The sequence below is a fragment of the Alligator mississippiensis genome, chromosome 2 (assembly GCF_030867095.1).
Source record: "Alligator mississippiensis isolate rAllMis1 chromosome 2, rAllMis1, whole genome shotgun sequence".
Lineage (NCBI taxonomy): Eukaryota > Metazoa > Chordata > Crocodylia > Alligatoridae > Alligator > Alligator mississippiensis.
Genome location: NC_081825.1, coordinates 274,624,634 through 274,645,648, shown reverse-complemented (window position 1 = coordinate 274,645,648; position 21,015 = coordinate 274,624,634). Strand labels below are relative to the sequence as shown.

Below are 21,015 nucleotides of genomic sequence, written 5' to 3'. Positions count from 1 at the left end.
CTCCCCTCTTGCTGCTCCAGTGGCCAGGCAGGGGCAGAGCCAGATGCCAGGAGTAGGGCCCCAGGTAGAGCAAGGGTGGGCAGGGAGCAGTGGGCAGACTTGGCCTACGCTCGGGGCCAGCCCTGTCCCAGCAGGAGGGGGCTTATTCTGTCAGACTGAGCGCAGACTGAGTGGCAGCTCTGGCCAGGCCAGGTAGCCTGGCTGCGGTGCCCCAGGGACAGAGCAGAGAATGACCTCGCTCCCTGACCCCCATCCCCAGGGCCCTGCTAGCAACATCTGGCCCAGTCCCTACCCCCGCCCGGCCAGTGGAACAGCGAGGGGGGAGCAACTGCCCCCATCACAGTTTCCACAGGTGCAAGCCCCTTCCTGGTGGAGAGCTGTGCTGCAAGGCGAGAAAAGCTGCTGCTGAGCATGGCAGTGCAGTGTGGGGCTGGGAGGGCTCCGGCTTTCTCTGGACCCCAGTGCTGCCACATTTAGTCTGCAGCAGCTCTGCCAGTCTCTCAGCACAGCGCCTCTGCCGGGAAGGGGCTCGTGTTCCCCAGCGTTGACAGGGACTGCTGCCCCCATCAAAGGCCCTGCCTCTTCCTGCTGCAGTGGAAGGGTGGGAGCATGGTTAGATGCTGGCCGGCAAAGCCCTTTGTGGGGGGCAGCAACAGGGTTATTCCCCTTCCCTCTGACATTCCAGTGGAGGGGACAGGAAGGGGCTTATTCCACTGCTAGGAGTGAATGCGGCCACAACGGCAGACAGACCTGGCTGCCAGTGGGGGTAGCAGGGAGACTAACCCTCCTCCCTGCCTCCTTCTGCCTTGGGGGCTGTGGTGCCCTGCTGCTGCAGCAGCGAGGGGGGAGTGCCCAGCTGGGAATTAAACCATTCTCTGGCCAGTTCAGCCTGAACTGGCCAGGCCCCCGCCCCTGCAGCACAGCTCCCCCCAGCATTTAGCATTTGGCCTGAGCAACTGCAGGCATGTGCTCGCAGTTCCTCAGTCCAGAAGAATGTTTGTCCTGTTACAAGCCAGTTCAACCTAGGCAGGTTAGACTAACCTGCAACGGTTGAATCAGTTCAGGCTCTGGCTTTTTTAATGTCTGTCCCTAGCCCAAATCTCCTTTCTATAGGTTTTTTGAACCATTTTCAGATTTCAATTAAAAAAAAAAAATTCTTACTGTAGAAGTCAGTTGGGTTGTTTTATTATTCCATGCTACAAAAATCTCTGACAGAAGTATAATTTTTTTAAAGAGATTCTATAACATAGTTGGGTAAAAACATAAAAGGTGTTCTGTTTTAAACACTGTAATTTTTTGTTATTAGTGTTTCACCCCTTTAAAAAAGTTAAACTTGCTTTAAAGCATTTTTCCCCAGCAAGAATTTTTCAGTTCACTTCATCAGAATGTAAAATTACAGAACATCAATGAAACATGGATGTGCATAAAGAAGCAAATAAGTATTGTTCCTAAATTTGGTGTGGGTGAGGGCAGTGGCTACAGTCTAGATGTTTGTTTGTTTTCTACTGACAGATATTAGAGTGCTTTTCTCATTGTCTTGCAGGAAATACAAGTTTCTGGAAAGCAAAACTGAATCTGCATTGAAGACAACACTAGCTATGAAGGAAGAAAAGATTACATTGCTTGAGGCACAAGTGGAAGAGTCTCTGGTTATGAATCAGCAGTTACAGAATGAGCTAAATACAGTAAGAGGACAACTTCTTTTGAAAGTGCAAAGCCTAGCTGTTCTGTAAGGCCCCTGACAGACATTCAGCTTAAAATGTGATGGGATCTAATGCTCAATCGCAACTATTGAGTGTCCTGCCATACCACGCGCATGGCAGAATGGGTGATTTTTTGAGGATTGAGGATTAGATCTCAGTTGTACTTTAGTTGCTGAAAGATTAAACCAATTGCCTGATTGTCAGTTGGAGCCGAGAACCAAACTGATCCCCACCCCCAGCCAACAATCATCTTGGCATACAGGGAGCCCTGCACTGGGGGGTATAGAACCACATGTGCCACCCAACTGAGTGACACACACGGTTTTGAGGACCATAGGGCATGGGAGCTGTGTAAACCCCATGCATCACCCAGCTGAATGGCTCACAGGGAGGTCTATAAATTGCATACATGGGGAGCCCAGCATCAGTCTGCCAGTGCCAGGCTCCCCATGTATGGAGAGTTATAACGCCCTGCATGCTGGGTGGTATGTGGGGTTCTGACAGTTCCAAGCTGTGTGTTCAGTTTAAGGTGTGATGCAAACAAACCACAAAGCTATTCCACGTTATATGAGGAATACATTTTTGGCTCGCTTACTGCATTATCACACCTTGAACTGAGTTGCACATGTGGCCAGTTACTATTTAAGGTGCAATTAATGTGTTAATCATGCCTTAAATGTAATGTGTGGGGGGCCTACATTGCAGTGGCTTCTTTGTATTTTTTTACAGTCAATAGGAATGTACAAAGATAGATCTGTGGAATGCCCTGTTCCAGCCATGGGCTCTGATAATGTGTTGGGGCCAGGCTCAACCAGGGATAGCAGCAGCAGTGGACAGATTTCTTCATCCTGCACCTGATTCCTGCTGCCTCCTCCAGGTGTGCCCTACTGGCCAGGAGCAGGCACTGCAAGAGAATTAACCAATCCCCATCCCCATGCAGGCCCAGAGGGAGCCCCAAAGCAACTCCTGCTGTGTTCCTTCTGCAGGCTCCAGGGAGTATCTGTGAGGGGATCTGGGCTCAGCTGGAGACAGCAGGGGTTGGTTCTGACTTCCAGTGCCTATTTGTGGCATTGAGAAACACAGAGATGAGGAGGGAGCAGGTGCTAAAAGGAGGAACCTGCGTGCCATTGCTGTTGGCCTCTATCATCAAGCTATCCCAGCACCCTGCACAGCCACTCCCCACAGTTTGTGGCTGGATGGGTGGAGGAGCAGCTCTGGGGCTCTCCCCACCCCTGGGACAGTAGAAGTGGCAAGCAATCTTCCCCTCCACTTTGTCTACCTGCTGCTGCTTACGTCCCTGCCTGGGAGCTCCAATGGACCTACATTCAAATAGTTCAAATTCAAAAAGAAGAATTTTTCCAACTATTTGAGTTGGTCTAAGAAAAGATATCAGGTTTACCCAAAGAACCTTGTCTGCCTGTGTCCTTAGACAAACACGGCTACAACCTATACCCTTGGTCCCACATTCCCTCTTCACCCCTTGATGTGAGGAGCAGTATGCTACACACCTTCTTTAGGAAATCATGGATCCATGCAGGGGGACATGTAGCAAAATAAAATACTTATTTTTCTTGCATGCCTCCTTTCCTCTCCTAGATGATGATACTATCAGCCTTTGACCCAGGACTTTGAAGTCACGAAGTTTTACCAATATCTTCAATGAAAGCAAAGTTAAGCCAAGTATGATTGCTTCTGGAAGATACCATTCCAGAGCACTGCTGAGTTGGTAGAAAGCAGTGTGCTCAAGCGAGCTCCCTGGCTGGGAGCTAGGGAGATGTGGGTTCTTTTCCTAATTTTATAATTTTATTTCTGTACCCCAAGTTCCTCATCCATAAAATGGGGTCATGATAACTATGCCCCTTAAGTGCCTTGAGATTTATGCAAAAAAAAGGTTTCAAGTGTTAATTTTTCTAAATTTTTATTTGTATGAGGGCAATTTAATTTTTTTTTTTTTAAATAATTAATTTTAAACAAATATTTCTTTTGTGCTTTACAGATAAAGAAAGACTTTGAAGCTCTTAAGCAGAGCCAGGAAGAGGGACAATTCCTACAGAATTCCTTAAAAAATCCTACAGAAAAAAAACTTGTTTCCAACCACCAGATAAAGGAGAAATGGGAAACAGGACACCGAGAGACAACAAAGGAGCTGTTGAAACTGAAAGACAGGGCCATAGAGCTGGAAAGAAGCGTAAGTCGCTTTTTTTTAAGGATGCAGATATCAGGCATTTGTTGATATTCATGTAGATTTTGAATGTTTCTTAAGTTGGAAATAACTCCAAGTTCTATGTAGCTGTCTTGCTGCAGAGAAGGCAGTGATCCGGTGGTTAAGACCCTAGGCTGTGAGCCCATGGTCCTCATTCAGTTCCCTGTGCCACCAAAAACTTCCTAAATTACTTTGAGCAAGTCACTTAGTGCCAGATTTGTAATGCTTGTAGGTTTCTAGTGGGATTCTGGCATCTGTTTACTAAGTCCCTGTGCATCATTTAAGCCCTCGCATAATGGCGTAAATGGGACTTGAGTGGTGCATGTTCTGGCCCCTGTCTAGTGATGGATCTTTTACATAACATCTCTCCTGCCTTGGACTTAATGCTATGAAGTATTTCCTATTAAATGTTCATTGTGAAACAAGTGTTAACAGTTAGCTCTCATCTTGGATAGGGCTCAGAACAGCTGTTCAATTTCTTCCTCCCCACCTTTCCATTCTGTTTCCCTTACAGAATGCAGCCCTCCATGCTGAGAAGCAGTTGCTCAAAGAACAGCTGAAGCACTTGGAAACACAAAATGTTTCTTTCAACAATCAGATCCTGACACTACAGAAGCAAAATGTCTTCCTTCAGGAGCATAACACTGCTCTACAGACCCAAACAGCCAAACTTCAGGTCAGGACAACTCTAGGCCGGTGTACCAGAACACTCTGGGTTTTTTGGCGGGGAGAGAGGTGGTCATGTGGAAAGGATAGAAGTGGAGAAGGCAAATTTCAGTACCAACTTAGAGAGTGCAGCTGGTGCCTAGGCAGTAGATTCAGATTTGTATCCGAATGTCCATTGAATGAAAAGGGTATGGATGCAAAGTTCCAACCTGAACTCTTCACTATTGAGTAGTTGTTGTTTACAGTGAAATTTGGAAAACTAATTAGCAACACAGCAAAATTCAAAGGTGCTGTTTCAGCAGCTGTAGCACATCAGATGTTCCTACTTTTAGTACTAGTTCTTTATTTTTGTATTTTCACTGTGCCCCAGAAAGAACTTTCCTGGGGAAATGAGAATGTAACAACTAAACTATAATTGACATCTGGGGTAGCAGATCCCAGTCAGCATTTTCAAGTCTTCAGACATTTCAACTTTGTGGCAAAAAATCAAAATTGTTTATGAAAAGCAGAAGCTTTTGTGTGGGGAAGGGGGGTGGGGATTCTTTTAAAGTTTTCATGGAAATTTTTCTTACTGGACCTAGTCTCTCCACAACCAAGTTCAGTTTTTTTTTCTGTTGTTCAATATGCATTCAATACAATTTGAGATTCACTTAGTGCTTAGGCACACTGCATGTTTACATGAGTATATTAAGCCATCGCTGGTTCAAAAAAGAACAGACATACGATTTACTGCCTACACTGGTGCAACTTACTCAGATCCAATGTAGAACTGCACTTCTACAGAAATAATCAGGGGCAAAACTATACTGGTTAACTGATACAAGTGCGTGGGTATTATCTATCCACAGCTTATCCCAGCATAGATATTTGCTCACACCGTCACAGCCTAGTAGTGAGGCACTCTGATAGCCCTTGATCATATGCAGCTATTCTAGGATAGTTGAATACTGTATGCCCATTTTGGATGCTGATGTAAATTATATCAGTGCATAAAATCTGTTTGTCACCTTGGTATAAATATATCTTGAGTCTAGGACCATTGTCATACTTGCTCCCAGTTCCTTGTGCACAGGGCCAGCATAAAGCCAGTGCTCCATGTAAGTGCCAGAATTGATCTTGCATGAAATTTAGGAGTTGTTCAGGCTCATACTGGTACCTACTCAGGGGTGTATTCCATCTCCCTTGCATTTGGCAAAATAAATAAGCCTCCATTCAGTTGAAAACAAAGACCAGCTTCAGCCATTGTACATTCTTGTCCATGATACTTGGGCTCCAGATGTTTTAGATCAGTTCCCTTGGCCAGGTAAATTCCAGAGTTGCCTCTGGTGATAAAATGACAAGCAAACCTTGGGAAGTCTTGGTGTGGGGTGGACCTTAAAAGCACCTTGGTCTTGACTTCATCTACTTTATGTTACCAGCAGTACTAAAATGTTGCTCAAGTTCTGTTTATGAAAAACTTTATATTGTCAGTAACTGTATAAGCATTTTTAGGTCTACATAGCCATATCTGCATGTGTACTGCATGTCCATCATGTCTGTGGTGTGTGTACTGGTACATGCTTACATAAACATAATTACTTTTTATTTGAGAAACTTTAGGTAGAAAACTCAACCCTGAGCTCACAGAGTACTTCATTGATGGCCCAGAATACCTTACTCCAAAACCAGCAGACAGCCAAGGAGAATGAAAATGAAAATGTACTGAAACAGAAGGACCAGCTGAAAGCTGAGTATGAGTCATTGCTGCAAGATCAGGAACACCTTGCTTCACTTCATGAGCGACAGTCCACAGAGTATGAATTGCTAATAAACCAGCACAGCTGCCTAAAAACATTGCACAAAAATCTGGAACTGGAGCACAAAGATCTTGGGGAAAGGTATGACTTTTTTAGATGTACAGTATTATAGCATACTGAATACTCACTAATAACAAAGAAGTTACAATTCAGCAGTATCTCAGGGCTAGAGTATGCTAAGTGCTCATGTTAAAACTAGTGGTTTCCTTTCTAAGAATAGACATAGCATTTTATTAGAGTAATGTATTGTTTCTTGAGGATTTCCTTCCAGTTTTTATCTTCCTCAAGAGGCTGAGAATGGAAACATAGTGTAGGTACAAGTAATGTATGAATCCCACTCTGCAAAAAAAAATTCCAAAACCTATTTTTCATTTTTCAGTTATCCCCCACCCAAAAGAAAATTGAATTTACATTTAACTTTCGTGTAAAACCTGTATTTAATTTGAAATTAAATCAGCTGGCATTTGTAAACGTAGAGTAGTAGCTAATGCCAAACTTTTCTAGCCTAAGGAAATGGCAATACAATGTGCAGCAGGTTTTGATAGCCCTCAGAAATAAAACCGCTGTGACAAAAATCTATGTCAGATCCATGTGACAGACAGCTGCCTGGCATTCGGCTAAATGACCTGGAAATGATTACACTAGTCCCATCCCTGCTTACTGAGTTTTTCACAGACCGATTAATAGGTCCCACTTGTATGGGTCTTTAAATTACCATGCTTCAGTGTTTAAAGGTAGCTTATTGGGTTACTTGTTTTCCTGATGAGTGTCAATAATTAAACTATTTCAGCCTGCAGATCAGTGGTTTACTAAAAAATACATAGTCCTCACTGATAGGTGCTCTAGTGAACATAGCATGTCAGCAACAGTTACGCTACAGCTAGTGACAGATGGTACTATAGGAAAAGATGGTAACCTTTTGTGTTCTTGGAGCAAGTGTGTTTTTAAGAGCGCAGGATCCTCCTCATAATCTGTTCTCATCAAGTCAGGCACAGAAGTTTGTCCAAGTGATTTGTCCAAGAACAGTCTACATCACCAGCTAGCTGTCAGACAAAATATGCATATTGCACCTTTTTAAAAACCTGTGTTTCATGGAGCTCTACTAGTTGAGAATGGGCATAGGGAAGAGAGTAGCAGGCAAAGGATTCATCTCACCTGCTATTTGGTGGTATTTAGATGACAAAATGAAATCTCTTCCTTTCACTTGCAACTGAGATGCTTCACCTGTTAAATGCTCTCAGAATGTGTAAGAGCAGTTTGGTTGCTTGTCTCCCTAAACAGTGTTTCAGAAAAAGGTTTTTTCTTGGTCCAAGCTGTGAGGCAGTAGATTTTTCTCAAGTGACAATCACATGCTTAGGTTCCACTCCATAGAATATTTCTATTGTAGAGAATGTGGGTGAGGAGAAGATGGGTTTGTGTGCTAAAGGTCATTTGCTGAAATCTTTTTGGTTTACCATGCAACATATTTCACTGCCTTCCACTGAGAAAACTGGTTTGCATCTTCTGCATTTTTAGTAAACTTTGGCCCCCTCTACAAATGCAGGTAAAGGTGCAATGGGATCTAATGTGCAGTTCACACAAATCGCACCTCCTGCTTGCCATGCTGGGATTGGCTCCCTCTGCACCAGCAAGAAGCAAGCTCCCACAGCTGGGAGCTCCATCAGCCATGTACCTCTGCAGCTGGGAGACTCAGCTATCATGATCTTCCAACCCCCAGGGTACATGAAGCCTCCAGGGCTGGGAGATTGTAGCAGCTGTGATCTCCCAGGCCCAGGGGCTTCATGCACCCATGAGCCTGGGAGATTGTGGTTGGGTCCCAGCACTAGGAGGTGCATACCAGTGCTAGGTATTGTGTACCACTCTGTACACACACAGAAAGAATTCTTTCAGAATTTTTCCTACAGGTGCACCGATACATTAGTCCATATCGTATCAGCACCGATAAAAGGGAAATTGGCATCATCAGCAAGCTTCTTTTTTTGGCTGATACGGCCAATAATTTTGCCGATTAAATGCCACGTGCATGCACGCAGCAGCAACAGGCTCACAGCCAGGTGTGCAGCCTGGCAGCATGGAAAGCAGTGTTCAGCCAGTAAGTCTGTGGGGGGAAAGGGGTGTGCAAATTGAAGCCCTCACAGTGAGGAAAGGAATGGCACAGGGGCAGCCATTGCCCAGCCAGGGTGGGGCGTGGGATGGAGCTGGCAGCTTGTCGGGGGGGGGGGCGGGGGAGGCTTCCACCCCTGCATCCACCCCCAGGGGAGGCTTGGAGGGCATGTACCCCCTCCAGATCTGTGCACGGGTGGCTGCACTTGGGCCAGGTGGTATGGGGTGGGTGGCAGAAGCGCTGAGAGGGAGGGCTATGCTAAATTTTGGGGTGGCTCTAGCCCCCCCCCCCCCCGGTAGCCCCCCTCCCAGTGCTGCTGCTGTCTGCCCCACCCAGCCCGAGTGCAGCCGGCAGGAAGAGGCTGGAGGAGCCCCAGCCCTGAGCGTGCAGCAGGCAGCCTGCCCTCATCCCATGCACAATTCCAGGGGGTGGGGGACCCCCCATGCCACCCCCAGGGGTTTGCACAGCGGGGGGAGCCACCCCCCCATGCTTCCCCCGGACAAGCCACTGGCTCCATCCCATGCCCTGCCCCAGCTAGTCAGCGCCTGGCCCTGCCCCAGTCCCACTCCCACCCTCCCCCACAACAGATTTACCAGCTGGATGCTGCTTTCCAAGCTTCCAGGCTCCACATCAGCAGTAGGATTGGTATCAGCCAATGTGGCTGGTCAATAATTAGCCATTGGTATCAGCCCAAAAATCTTTTATTGGTGCACACCTAATTTTTCCCACCATTGACCTAGAACCAATGCTATATCCATGGTGGGAACACAGCTGTAGACTGGCCGTTGTCTGATTTACTTATAGGTTGATTTAATCCTCTAAATTGGACAATCTGGAGGTGAAATTGGTAGTATCAATTCAAAACTCTTGCCAGTCAGCCTGGTTATGTCCTAGAGCAGTGTTGGGGAAAGTTTCTGAACGCATCCATCCCATCAAGGCCTTGGAGAACTCTTGTCAGGGCACTGATGGTGGAGCTTGACCTGGGAGTAGTTTAGAGTCTAGCTTGAAAACTGGTCTTAAAGTTTTATGTAAGAGCACTAGAATACAATAAAGATTAAAAGCAATGGATGAGATGAAGTAAGGATTTTACAATAATATAAAAAACATCCATGGGGAATGGAGGAAAATAATCTTCAGGATTACATGAGAAACTCTCCCCCAAGTTTGAGATTTTCAGTTTGTCATATTAACGCTGAGTTTTCAGTATTTTAAACGTCTTGGAGCTTAGTCAGAGGAGAAAACTATTAAACTCCATCACTGCCAAAGGGGATGAATAGTAAAAAGAAGTTTTTGTCTGATAGACAGGTACTCTTCTGTGCGTCAGTTCAATAGGCTGAAATTCGGGACAAGCCGTAATTTGACCCTGGGGTGAGGGGAACGGTAGCCTGAAAGAGAAACAAGTTGGCAAGAGTCAGTACATTTGGTGCAGTTCTATGTCCTTTGTGATGTTCTTATATTTTACCATGGCTGCAAAGCTAACTTTCATTGCTCTGCTTTCCCCTCTGTTGAAATGAGAATTACCAATGACTGATTGAATTAATTAGAAAGTTAGTTTTTCAACTGTAGTTTTTTTGAAGTACCACTGCTGTGTCTTCTGCCGAGCTGCTGTTTTGAAACTGCTTAGAGAAATGCTTATTCATGAGTCACAACAGATATCTCTGCTCTAGTCAGAGAATATTGTTCTGGTGGAACCCTGCTCCAGAAAATGTCAAGATACTGGTCATGGATCCACATGCACAGGGAAAGTGTCACCTGTGGACTATCCCCACTTATATGGGCATAATCCCTGCCTGAGGGCCCCAAAGGAAGAAATTGCATCCATGAGCAACATGCTGTAGTAGAAAGTAGCCACAGCCTGCCTTATCTGGGAGTGGTTAGAGGAAGTATAGGATTCAAGATATATGAAAAGCGGGCTATTATGGTTGGTAAGAAGTATATTCTGTCCCTTATTCCATGCCTATCTCTATTAGACACTGAGTTATTCCATCATGCTAGCTATATTTCTCAGGAGTTGTGGAAAGGTAAATAGTACTGAAAGTATCCAAGCCTGCCCTTCCTGCTACTCTCTTCCTTTTCACTGAGCCCTGCATATGCAAAATGAACAGCACAGGTGACAAATAAAACCCAGCAGAGCTGCTGAGGCAAACAAGCCCTCATTTTCTCCTTAAATTTCTCATTAGCAGGGTACATCTACACATGCACTTTACTGCAGAGTTGACTAATTAGCTCCACAGTAAAGCTTCACTGTCTACATGTGCACATGTAGTAAGGTGTAGTAAATTGATTAGGATAGCACTGTCTGGGACAAGTACTGTCCTATGGCAGAGTAATTTATGCCACGTCAACACACATGTAGACAGTGACCAGGGCTGGCTGGGGCATGAGGATGCTACAGGCTGCCTCCCAGCTAGCCCTGCACTGTAGCACCCTTGTGCCCCAGCCAGCCAGAGCCTGGGGGTGACTCCCTGAGCCTGCTGCCAGGCCAGGGCTGCTCTGCCTTGGCCCTAACTGCGGCGGCCCCAGGTGCATGTGCATATGCTGCGCCCAGGAGCCAGGGACTCTTGCGCAAATTATCCCGGAGTTTACTGCTCCATGCTATTGCACATGTAGACGCACCCACAGGGTGGCAGAGCCACTGCACCAATGTCTGCTTGGCATTAACATGTCCTAAGCCTATTGTCTCAATTTTATAACCATAATATTATGAATTGATGTTATATGGAGTTGATATTACCCCTTCTCTTCCTTGATGGTTTTGGTTTGCTCCCTCTCTTCACTCAGCACTTCTGCTTTTGACACCTGTTGTTGGCAAATTTTGTGCTTAGTAGGTTGATTTTAAAAGGTGCTGCCTCCCTTCAGCTCTTCTTCATCCTAGAAAGCAACCTGCTATGTACCAGTTGACTAAGATCTGCAGAAAAATCAGAGTTCTTACTATTCGAATTTCAATTCAGTAAAAAATATAATGTATTTTCTCACTTTAAATGTGCACCCTTTTTACCCCAAAAATAAACCCTCCAAAATTAGGGTGCCTGTCTTAAGTAGGGCAGCTGGGTTTTTTTCACTGGAAAAGTAGCATTCCTAGAGACATTGAGCATGTCGTGTATGCAAGATGGCTGCTGAGCACACACACACGGCACATTGATAGGGATGCACCGATAGAGATTTTGGGGGCCAATACTGATAGCTGATATTTAAGGAGGTATATCAGCTGATACAGTTCAATTTCTAATACAGCATGGAGAGCTCTGTGCAGCTGGTAAGTCTGTTGTAGGGGAGGGGGGAGGAAAGGGGTGTGGGGGGAGCAGATCAAGGCCCCCACAGTGAGGGAGGGAGTGGGGCTGGGGCAGGCGCTGCCCAGCCAGAGCAGGGCAAGGCATGAGACAGCTGTAGCTTGTCCAGGGGAAGCAGGGTGGCTGCTTCCCCCCACCCTACCCCCCACACGCTGGGAAGAGCCCAGTGCAGCCCCAGCCTGCAGCCTGCCCCGCCCCTCCCTTTGCAGATCCAAGGGACATGCCCCCCTCCCCCCCCCAAATGCCCTCCTGGGGTGCACACAGCAATGGGAGCCACCCCCATGGACAAGCTGTGGCTCTGTCCCCCTTCCTGCCCCACTCCAGTTGGACATCCCCTACCCACCTCCACCCTCACTGAAAGGGGTGTTGATCTGTTTCCCCCCACCCCCCTTCCATCACAACAGACTTATCAGCTACATTTAGCTATCCATGATGCTAGGCTGTGCTCCTCACCATCTATGTGCTGTGCTTCTCCTGCACGCATACACAGGGTCTATCAGCCAAATTATCGGCCACATCAGGCCGATTTTCTGATGCACTCAGTTTTCTTTATATTGATGCTGATCCGCTGTCGGACCAAAGTATTGGTGCACAAATTTTAAACGTTGTTGATCCATTTTTAACGTTTGTTCGTGACCCTTTCCTATATTTTTGCAACCCATAGGTTGGGAAACAATAGTCTATAGAAGACTCCCACCTCAATGTCACCCTTGTTGCTGTCAACTCTGACCCTAACCCAGAGACTCTCAACAGACCTATTTCCTGCTTCATACTGGAGCTCTGAGCAATCATGTGGCTCTTTTACATAAAGTGCAACTCCTCCTCCTCTTCTCCCCTGCCTATCCTTCCCGGACAGTTTATACCATCCATAACAGTGTTCCAGGCATGTGAACTGCCACCAAGCCTCTATTATTCCAATCATGTCATACTTCTGTGACGGTGCAAGGACTTTCAATTCTTCCTGCTTGTTCCCCAGGCTCTGTGCATTTGTGTACGGACACCTGAGGTAACTACCTGATTGCCCTGATTTCTCAGGAAGTATAAGAGGAAGTATAAGAGCACCTCCACTGTTACCCCTCCCACTTGCTCTTCCTCCGGGTCTCCTGTTTCCCCACTTCCACAAAGCAGCAAGTGAGCTGCTGGTAGTATCTTGATCGAAGGCTTTTGATGCGAAAAACGTACTTTATTGACAGGAATTTACATGAAGAACTGTTTACAGTAAGAAGTAACAGTTTTTCCTACTACTGTTGGCAAGGGTCTGGGGCCTAACCTTGTGTGACATAAAGCACTGGTTTTCAACCTGTGGTCCGTACAGCCATGGGAGTCCACAGACTGTGGGTCTGTGGAAGATGACTATGATCAATCAAAAGTATGTGAATACCCACACGCTAAATTTAAAGGGGTCCACACCTCCATTCAAAGCTTTTGAGGGGCCCCCAATTGAAAAAAGGTGATACAGAATAAGTCCTCCTGGAAACAGTGTCCAGGATGTGTGGCATTGCAGAAGACTATCTGCTACACAAGGAAGTTCCTGATGCCACACTTTCTAGAAACACAGTGTGTCCAGGAGGACTTACTCTGTCACACAGTCAGGAAGGACTCTGGAGAAATCTCTCTTTCTCTGTTCTACTTTTCAAAAATAAGGCATGTATTTTATTTGGGACACGTTTTGTGTGAGAAAATACAGGAATTGCACTTCCTAGCTTAGTTTTTAGTTCATTCACCTACTATGACTTAATTGAACATAGTGTATCTTTTTAAGTACCATATTTTTTCACATATAACAAACATCTTCCCCATCCCTGTCCCCCCCATGAAATCAGCCCCTCAAAATTGGGGTACATGTTTTAAGCAGGGAAAGCTGTTTTCTTTGCTGGAAAAGAAGCAACCCTGGAAACACTGCATGCCATGCAGTTGCCAAGATGGCTGCTAAGATGGAAGAGTCTTTTATTAACCCTCTCACAGCCAGAGGTATTGGCTGAACACTGTAGTTTGTTCCTGAAGCAGCCAGGGAGCTGCTGGTCATATCAGTTTAATTATAGACACTTGTCTAAAGAACTGTTGACAGTACAGGACTAAAGTTTTGTTCCTGCCCTTGCAATGGTCCAGGAAGTTCCTGGTGCTATACTTTCTGGACACTGTGTAGAGTCCCAGAAGAACTTACTCTGTCACAGTCAGCCACGATTCTGGAAAAAAATGTTTCTACATACTACCTTCCATAAACAAGGTGTGTGTTTTATTTGGAAGCATTTTACATGAGAGAGAATACAATATACTGAATGCATCTTACTTTTCTAACAAGTGCTTTTTTTACCCTCTGAAAAAATCTAGTGGTAGAGGAAATAAATTTTGTAAGCAAAAACCCAGAACATGCTTCTTCCTGACTTGCAGGTATAATAGTTTAATGAAACAGAAGGCAGAATTGGAAGAGTTGGAGAAAGTTTTAAAAACTGAGAGAGAGGTTCTGCAAGAAGAAAGAAGAACAAACGCAATAGCTACTGGAGAAAACCAGAAGCTTAGAGAAGAACTGAACAGGTATGGCTTCTATGATAAATATCTTGCATAATCTAACAAAAATCATATATCATAAACACTGTAGATTTGTTGGTATGCATTGTGATTCTGATCCAAGTACTTCAGCTTTAGGAAGTGTTCATTAGTATGTTTGTCCATAGCAGAATATATTTTCCCTAACTTTTGTTATATTAACTTCCTTGTGTTGACTTGCACTTCTTACAAACCCGTGAAACTGGATTGCACGTGGCATAAATCAACGTGGAATCTGTCCAACGGCAAGTGATAGATAAATACCTTCTAATTGTTGAGGAGAACATATTTAAACCAGTACAGGATGCTTTATTACCATAATTGCTCAAATTTAAAACAAGGTTTTCTCCCCAATCAGCATGGGGTGAAAAAAGCTCCTGGCTTTAAATTTACATACAAGGAAACTTTATTAAATACATTATTTATCATCAAAGTGCTGCCTTTACCAGCATATGCTCAATAATAGAAACTGGCCATTAAATTGATTTAATGGAGCCAACACTGACCATGACTATAAAACACATGGCTCATATTGGACTACCTTACAAAGTTAGGGCAGTCCATCTGAATAAGGTATCTGGTAGGCCCATTGCACTCAGTCTCCCTTAGTGTTGACTCTTTTAAGTCATGGTGAGTAGCTACATTGAATACATTTTGATTTCCTCTTCACTCTCACAGCTAAGCTGTGTCTTTCCCATTTCCAGTAAGTCCTGGTTCCTCACCAGCTATAAATGTCTGGCAAACATCACCAAATGGGGCCCCAAACAGTTCACCCAGAATCCCTCTGTCACCCTCTGCCTGTTGCATATGATTAGTGTAGCCCTCCCTGCGCTCCATGAGATGAAGCTGGACCAGGTTGCCCTGTACCCCATCTGCATATAAATCAGGGGTGGGCAATTATTTCAGCTGGAGAGCTGCTTAAAGAGTTTTGGTGAGTTACTGAGGGCCACAAGGGTAGCCTCACCCCTTGACAGATGTCCTGCCCCCTGGTTGCCATCTTGTGACCAGAAGTCTTGCCCCAACCCCATACCTTTGCCACTGGAAGTCCCTCCCCTTCCCCCCAGAAGTACTCCTTTTGGCAGGGGGGGTTGCCATCTGAACCTGAAAAAACCAAATCATATACTAAAAGTCAAACATCTACTATAACATTTCTGAATTTTACTACAAAAATATTTTTGTCATAGTTTGTATAGTGTATATAGAGGTGATTGCATAATAGGTCAAAAATAAAATCCTACTCTTGTATTTTATGTGGGAGGTGTGTGCAGGGTGTGGTGGGGATGTGGTTTTTGAGGGGGTATGACTGTATGTCTGGGGGGGTAAGGTATGTTGCAGGGTGTGTGTGTATGTGAGGAGGTTGTGGGGGCAGGGTGTAGGTGTGTGGGGATGGGGGGGATAGGGACCCCCATATACTCCTTTCCATGGTACACAGCCCCACCACCAGCAGCAGCATCAGGAGGGGGTCCTTGGGGTGCTCATGGCGCTGCTATCTGGTGACATGCAGCTCCAGCCAGCACTGCTCATGGCGACAAAGAGTGCAGCCAGGTCAGCCCATCTCTATTGTGCAGGGCTTCCTGCGGTGCACATGCAGTTCCTGGCTCTCATGCGCCGCCAGGGGAAGATCTGTGCAATAGAGCTGGCTGCCACCATGGGAGCAGGGTCCCCCACCACTTCCAGGTGAGTCCTGGCAGCTGCACATGGCAGGGAAGGTAGCCAGTTCCATCACATGGGGCTTTCCCTGGTGGCACACGAGTGCTGGGAGCTACACGTGTGCCAGTGGGAGCCCCTACAACAGAGGCAGGCTGGCCAGCCTTGCTGCACTCTGTCGCCATGTGCAGCACTGCCTGAGGCTGCACACCACTGGGCAGCAGTACCATGAATGCCCCCACCTGTTGATGCTGCTGCTGCCACCAATAGTGTCTGTGTGCCATGGGAGGGGGGGAAGGCATGGGTGGAGGGCCCATATCTCTCACCCTCCCTCACACTGCCCACCCAAGCTCTGTGCTTCCACCACCCCCTTGCATGGCCAGGATCTGCAAGTTGCGGCACAGAGCCAGCCTGGCACGTCCCAGGAGCACGCGGTTCCCACTCTTCGGCCAGGACCCAAACGGAGTGGCACAGAGCCAGCTTGGCCCAGCCTGGTGGCACACTAGAGTGCCAGCTGTGGAAAATCCCGTGCCTTCAGGCTGGGCTGACTCCTTGCCTCCACGTGGTGCTCCTGGCTCTCTAGCCAGGAGCGGCATGTAGAGGCACAGAACCAGAGTCGTGCCAGCCCCCTAGAGTGGGTCAGTCGCCATCAGTGTCCGTGTCCCATCTTCCCCCCTGCCTGTTCTTACTTAAATTTCCACTCTTGTATGGAGGGAGGGCAGGGGAACAGCCACAGGGTCACCAGGGCAGGAGCCTCTGCTAGGCAGAAGCTTCCAGTCTCCAGAAGCTGGTGGGGGTGGGATGGGGCAAGGCAGGTTGGGGTGGGGGTGCCAATTAGCAAATAGTTCCTTTTTTAGGAAGTACCTGGAATACACACACATCCCAAGAAATGCTGAGCTGTGGGGCCACCATGGCTTGAAACACTGTTGACTCTCCTGGGGCCCAGCCCAGTGAACTGTATGGAAAATCATGAGGCTTTTAACTAATATCATATATAGTACAAACTGTACATAAGTAGGTACAGAAGTGCTGCTTCAAAGTGTATTTATGGATTACTTGTGCTAAAACTTGCAGTAGTTTCAAAAAAGGTAAAATGCATCAATTCTAGATGAACTAAGTCGGTGGGTGCTCATTGTACAAAGTCATTTTTAAATTTGCTCCTCACTTCCATGTGCTCAAGGAGAGCAGGGTCTGAGAGTAAGGGTGGGGAAGGGGCTGCAAGGGGAAGAAGTGTGGAGTGGAGCAGAGAACAGGGAGGTTACCTGACCTTCCAGATTCATCATCCCTGCTAGTAGTGGGAGGGGGACAAATTCAAGGCAGACCTTCAATAATTAGATTCTATACCTGGAAAATTATAGCAAACTTATAAATTTTCCATATAAGGAATCGAATTACTGGGGAGTCATCTTAGATTCAGGATCATCTCATATTCAAGTAATTATAGCATTAAAATTTCTGGGGAAAAATTCCCATTTGGTTTTAGCACCTCTGAAGATTGTGAATAAAAATTCAGTATTGCTTACCTCAAACAAAAAAAAAAAATCACAAGTCAGGCCCCAAAAATCATGAATTTGGCTTAAATTGCATAAGATTCTTAAAACAGGTATAACTTTTAATGGGATTTTCTTTGGGGGTTTTTTGTTTATTTGTTTTTGGTTTTTTGCCTCATAGTTTTTGAACCTTGTAGGTGCCCTCTGGTCACATTGTTTAAGGTTTTCATGCAGTCATTTGGGTCACAAGCTGGGTCTTCTAAGCAGCTTTAAGTGTCTTAAGACTTACAATAGGATTGTGACAATTGGCAATTCTGGAAATGATTTCTATCAAAATAACCAACTTTTTCTTTCTTAAATTATAACTATATTACTTCTGACTTTTCCAGGTGTATTATGGTTGTGGAAATTTTAAGGTCTTCTCTATTGCTCTTTAAGTTATAATACCCTGTGCAGACAAGCAACATTCAAGGCTTAATTACAAGGACTGGGCATAGTTTAAAAGTCAATGGTCTGTACATCCACCAGGCACATTTTAAGCCATGCTGAAACACCACTTATGGGCGCACCTCTGAGGAAATTTAGACAGCACAGTGGTAAAAATGTCTCAGGCTAGTGTAGACTTGCACACCTGTCATTGCTCTAAATAGTTCACAGCATAATGATGGGAAAATTTTAAAGGACTTTTATATAAGTCAAGCCAGAGAATCTTTCTAACTTAAGCCCTCTTAGACAGAATTGCATTGAAAATTCAAGCCTGTTTTATGTTCTGTCACCTCTATGACAGAATGAACTCTAAACTGTTTTGACTGTAATGCAGCTGAGTTCATTACTGTTCTGCCAACCAGGATTCCCTGGCTGGCTTTATTCAGCTCTGGGTTTTCATCTTACTATTGACAGGGCTTTGGACAGATTACCCAAAAGATTAATTGCAGAGAATTGAGAGAAAAATAAAAGTAATTTACTGTATTCAGCAACAGATTCAGAATGTGTTCATTTTTATTTTAAGAGTCTTCCAAAAATAGCATATATTGTAGATAGTTTTGGCTTTACCACTGGCTTAAATAAAATACTACAAGTTGTCTAGTTTATTGATATATTGCAATGCCCATAAATAACAGTAACACTTATTTCATGCAAGAGAAAACTTCCAGTGAATATTCCTCAGTTGTGCCAAGCAGAGTTGATTTTATATCAGAAAACCTTTAAGTATATGCTACCATGGAAACTAGTTGCATATCCTAAATACCAAGGAAGTGGTAAGTATTATGTTCTGAACTTTTTCCTTCTAATTCTTTTTTAGAAATGGAACATTTTATAATGCTGGCTTTGTACTTTACATGTAAAGAGTCTTTGAAAATTGGTCTTGACAGATACAGGTTATATTTAATAATTGCTCAGCACACCAAGAGAGAGCCTTTTTGCTGTTATGAAGTAGAACTTAAAAGCTTTCTGGCTCCTTCACTTTCAGGATAAATTTCTTGCATACCCAACTAAAGGCAGAATATGAGGGGCTGCATACACACACAAAGGAGCTTAAAACATCATTGAACAATTCCCAGCTAGAGCTAAATCGTTGGCAAGCTCGCTATGATGAGCTGAAGGAGCAGCATCAGTCCATGGACATCTCCTTGACCAAGCTGGATAACCACTGTGAGGTGAGCATCTAGAGAGAACTTTCACATCTGAGATGGGGACAAATTTTCCAAAAAAGCATCTGCTGTCTTGTTTTATAAGTTAGAGTATTCAGCCCTCTTGAAAAATTTGTTCTTACACTGTAGACAGCAGAACAAAATTGCTTTGTTATTAATGGAAATGGAAACTGGACTTTGACAATTCAGCTGACCATAGCGAGCTCCTGCACAGGTCATCTGTGTAATTACTTTTTAAGCAGACACATCAAAGAGGTGCAATTGTATTTTTAGGGTGGAAGATTTGGTGATACAGCACTAAGCAGCAGGAAATTTGCACTATGAATGATGGGTGTGGAGTCTCTGTTATGTGGGTAGATTCAAAAAAGAAGGAAAAGGATTAATAAACTCCTTCAATATGCACAATTTTGAATTATTTGGAAGATGAGGAATCTTCTGATTTCCTGAACAAGCCTCCCCACTACACTCTGTCTTTTTGCTTCTCCTTGTGGTACATGACACAATTGTGATCATGAGGATTAGCACTTGTAGTCAGATCTGCAAAGGTGTAGTTGGGTATCTTATTGCCACTAAGGACAAAGTGAATTAGAAACAGCTAATGCCATTTTTTGTCATAGAGTGCCATGAACCTGGTTTAATGCAGGAATAAGTAGGTGAAGCTTTTTGTCTTATGTTATAAAGTAGGTCTCACTAGGAGATTCTGATGCCTGTATGAGTCTTTTAATATATTAAATCTTTACCCTGGGTATTTGTGCTAGTTTTAAATGCATTCACAGGGAAGCACAATGCAAATAGGCAAATTTACCTCTTTATCTTTTGACTAGCTGCTTGCCCGTCTGAAGCGAAATCTGGAAGAAGAGAACCATCATCTCTTGAGCCAGATCCAAATGCTGAGTCAGCAGAACCAAATGCTACTGGAACAAAACATGGAAAATAAAGAACAGTATCATGAAGAGCAGAAGCAATACATGTAAGAAACTGAAGTTTTGCCATATCAATTGTGATATCTGGGATAACTGGGCAAGGAAAGGCATGTTGAATGTGGAAGCTTCTAGCAGTATCACGAAGAAGCCGAAAGACATAGAGTGCAGTGGTGGGCCCATTATCTTTCCCAGGCTATTGAAAGCGTTTAAAAAGAGTAAGAAGATTGTAGAGAAGCTAAATGGTTTTTCTGTGTGTGTTTATTTATGACATTGAGGAGACCAATATTTTTAAGGGGAAAGGGTGAGGCACTGAGGTTAATTGTGGCCTGAAAATAAGATGTGAATCTAACTGATAAAACAGCAGAAGTCCAGAGTTCTAAAGGAACTTAAAAGAGGAGGAAGTGGCTAATCTACTGACAAAAGTCTGCATTCTCGTTACAATGTCCGCTTCTTGAGAAGTTGCATAAACTTCCAGCTTCCAGAAAGGGTTATTTTCAGCTAAACTACATTTAAAAGACAAAACAACTTATCTCAGGATCTGCCACTCAGCAGGGTTTATTGAATCACAGCATCACAATAAGGCGGATACACTTATTTTGGTTCAGGAGGTAGCTCATTTGAGGTGAACACAGCTTGTCTAAGTATAACATTGCCTAGCACCATAATTGATCAGTCTTATTCAGAGCAGGTTGTGTTACCACAGGTGTCTAGCACAATATTTTTCTAAAACAGTGGGAGCCAACTTTTTTGGCAGGGGAGCCACAAATTAGCCTGCACCTTCCTTAAGTGCCGCTCTGATCCCTTTCCTCTGCTGAACTGATGCTCTGCCTTCTGCTCCCTCCCCTATCTGCCCCATGCTGCCTGTCCCATCCCTCATCCTCTGCATGCCACACACAGGCTACCCATGCCGTGGGTTAGCCACTCTTGTTCTAAACGATACAAAATTTCTAAGGTAACCAAGTACTTCATCTACTTTCCTCATCTTCCCTTTAAA

At 44.8% G+C, this 21,015-nt stretch overlaps 1 protein-coding gene across 3 annotated transcripts in view; it reads left to right on the top strand.

Annotated features, from left to right (window-relative positions):
* The window catches only part of CCDC88C (coiled-coil domain containing 88C), a 143,224-nt gene that overhangs the window by 105,131 nt on the left and 17,078 nt on the right, over window positions 1-21,015 (top strand). For all 3 annotated transcript variants that reach the window (XM_019481665.2, XM_014596443.3, XM_014596445.3), the window contains exons 17-23: window positions 1,544-1,685; window positions 3,700-3,891; window positions 4,421-4,582; window positions 6,172-6,449; window positions 14,154-14,297; window positions 18,918-19,104; window positions 19,923-20,068. In XM_019481665.2, coding sequence (XP_019337210.2) covers window positions 1,544-1,685; window positions 3,700-3,891; window positions 4,421-4,582; window positions 6,172-6,449; window positions 14,154-14,297; window positions 18,918-19,104; window positions 19,923-20,068 — 1,251 coding nt within the window. The remainder of the gene's footprint in view (window positions 1-1,543; window positions 1,686-3,699; window positions 3,892-4,420; window positions 4,583-6,171; window positions 6,450-14,153; window positions 14,298-18,917; window positions 19,105-19,922; window positions 20,069-21,015) is intronic.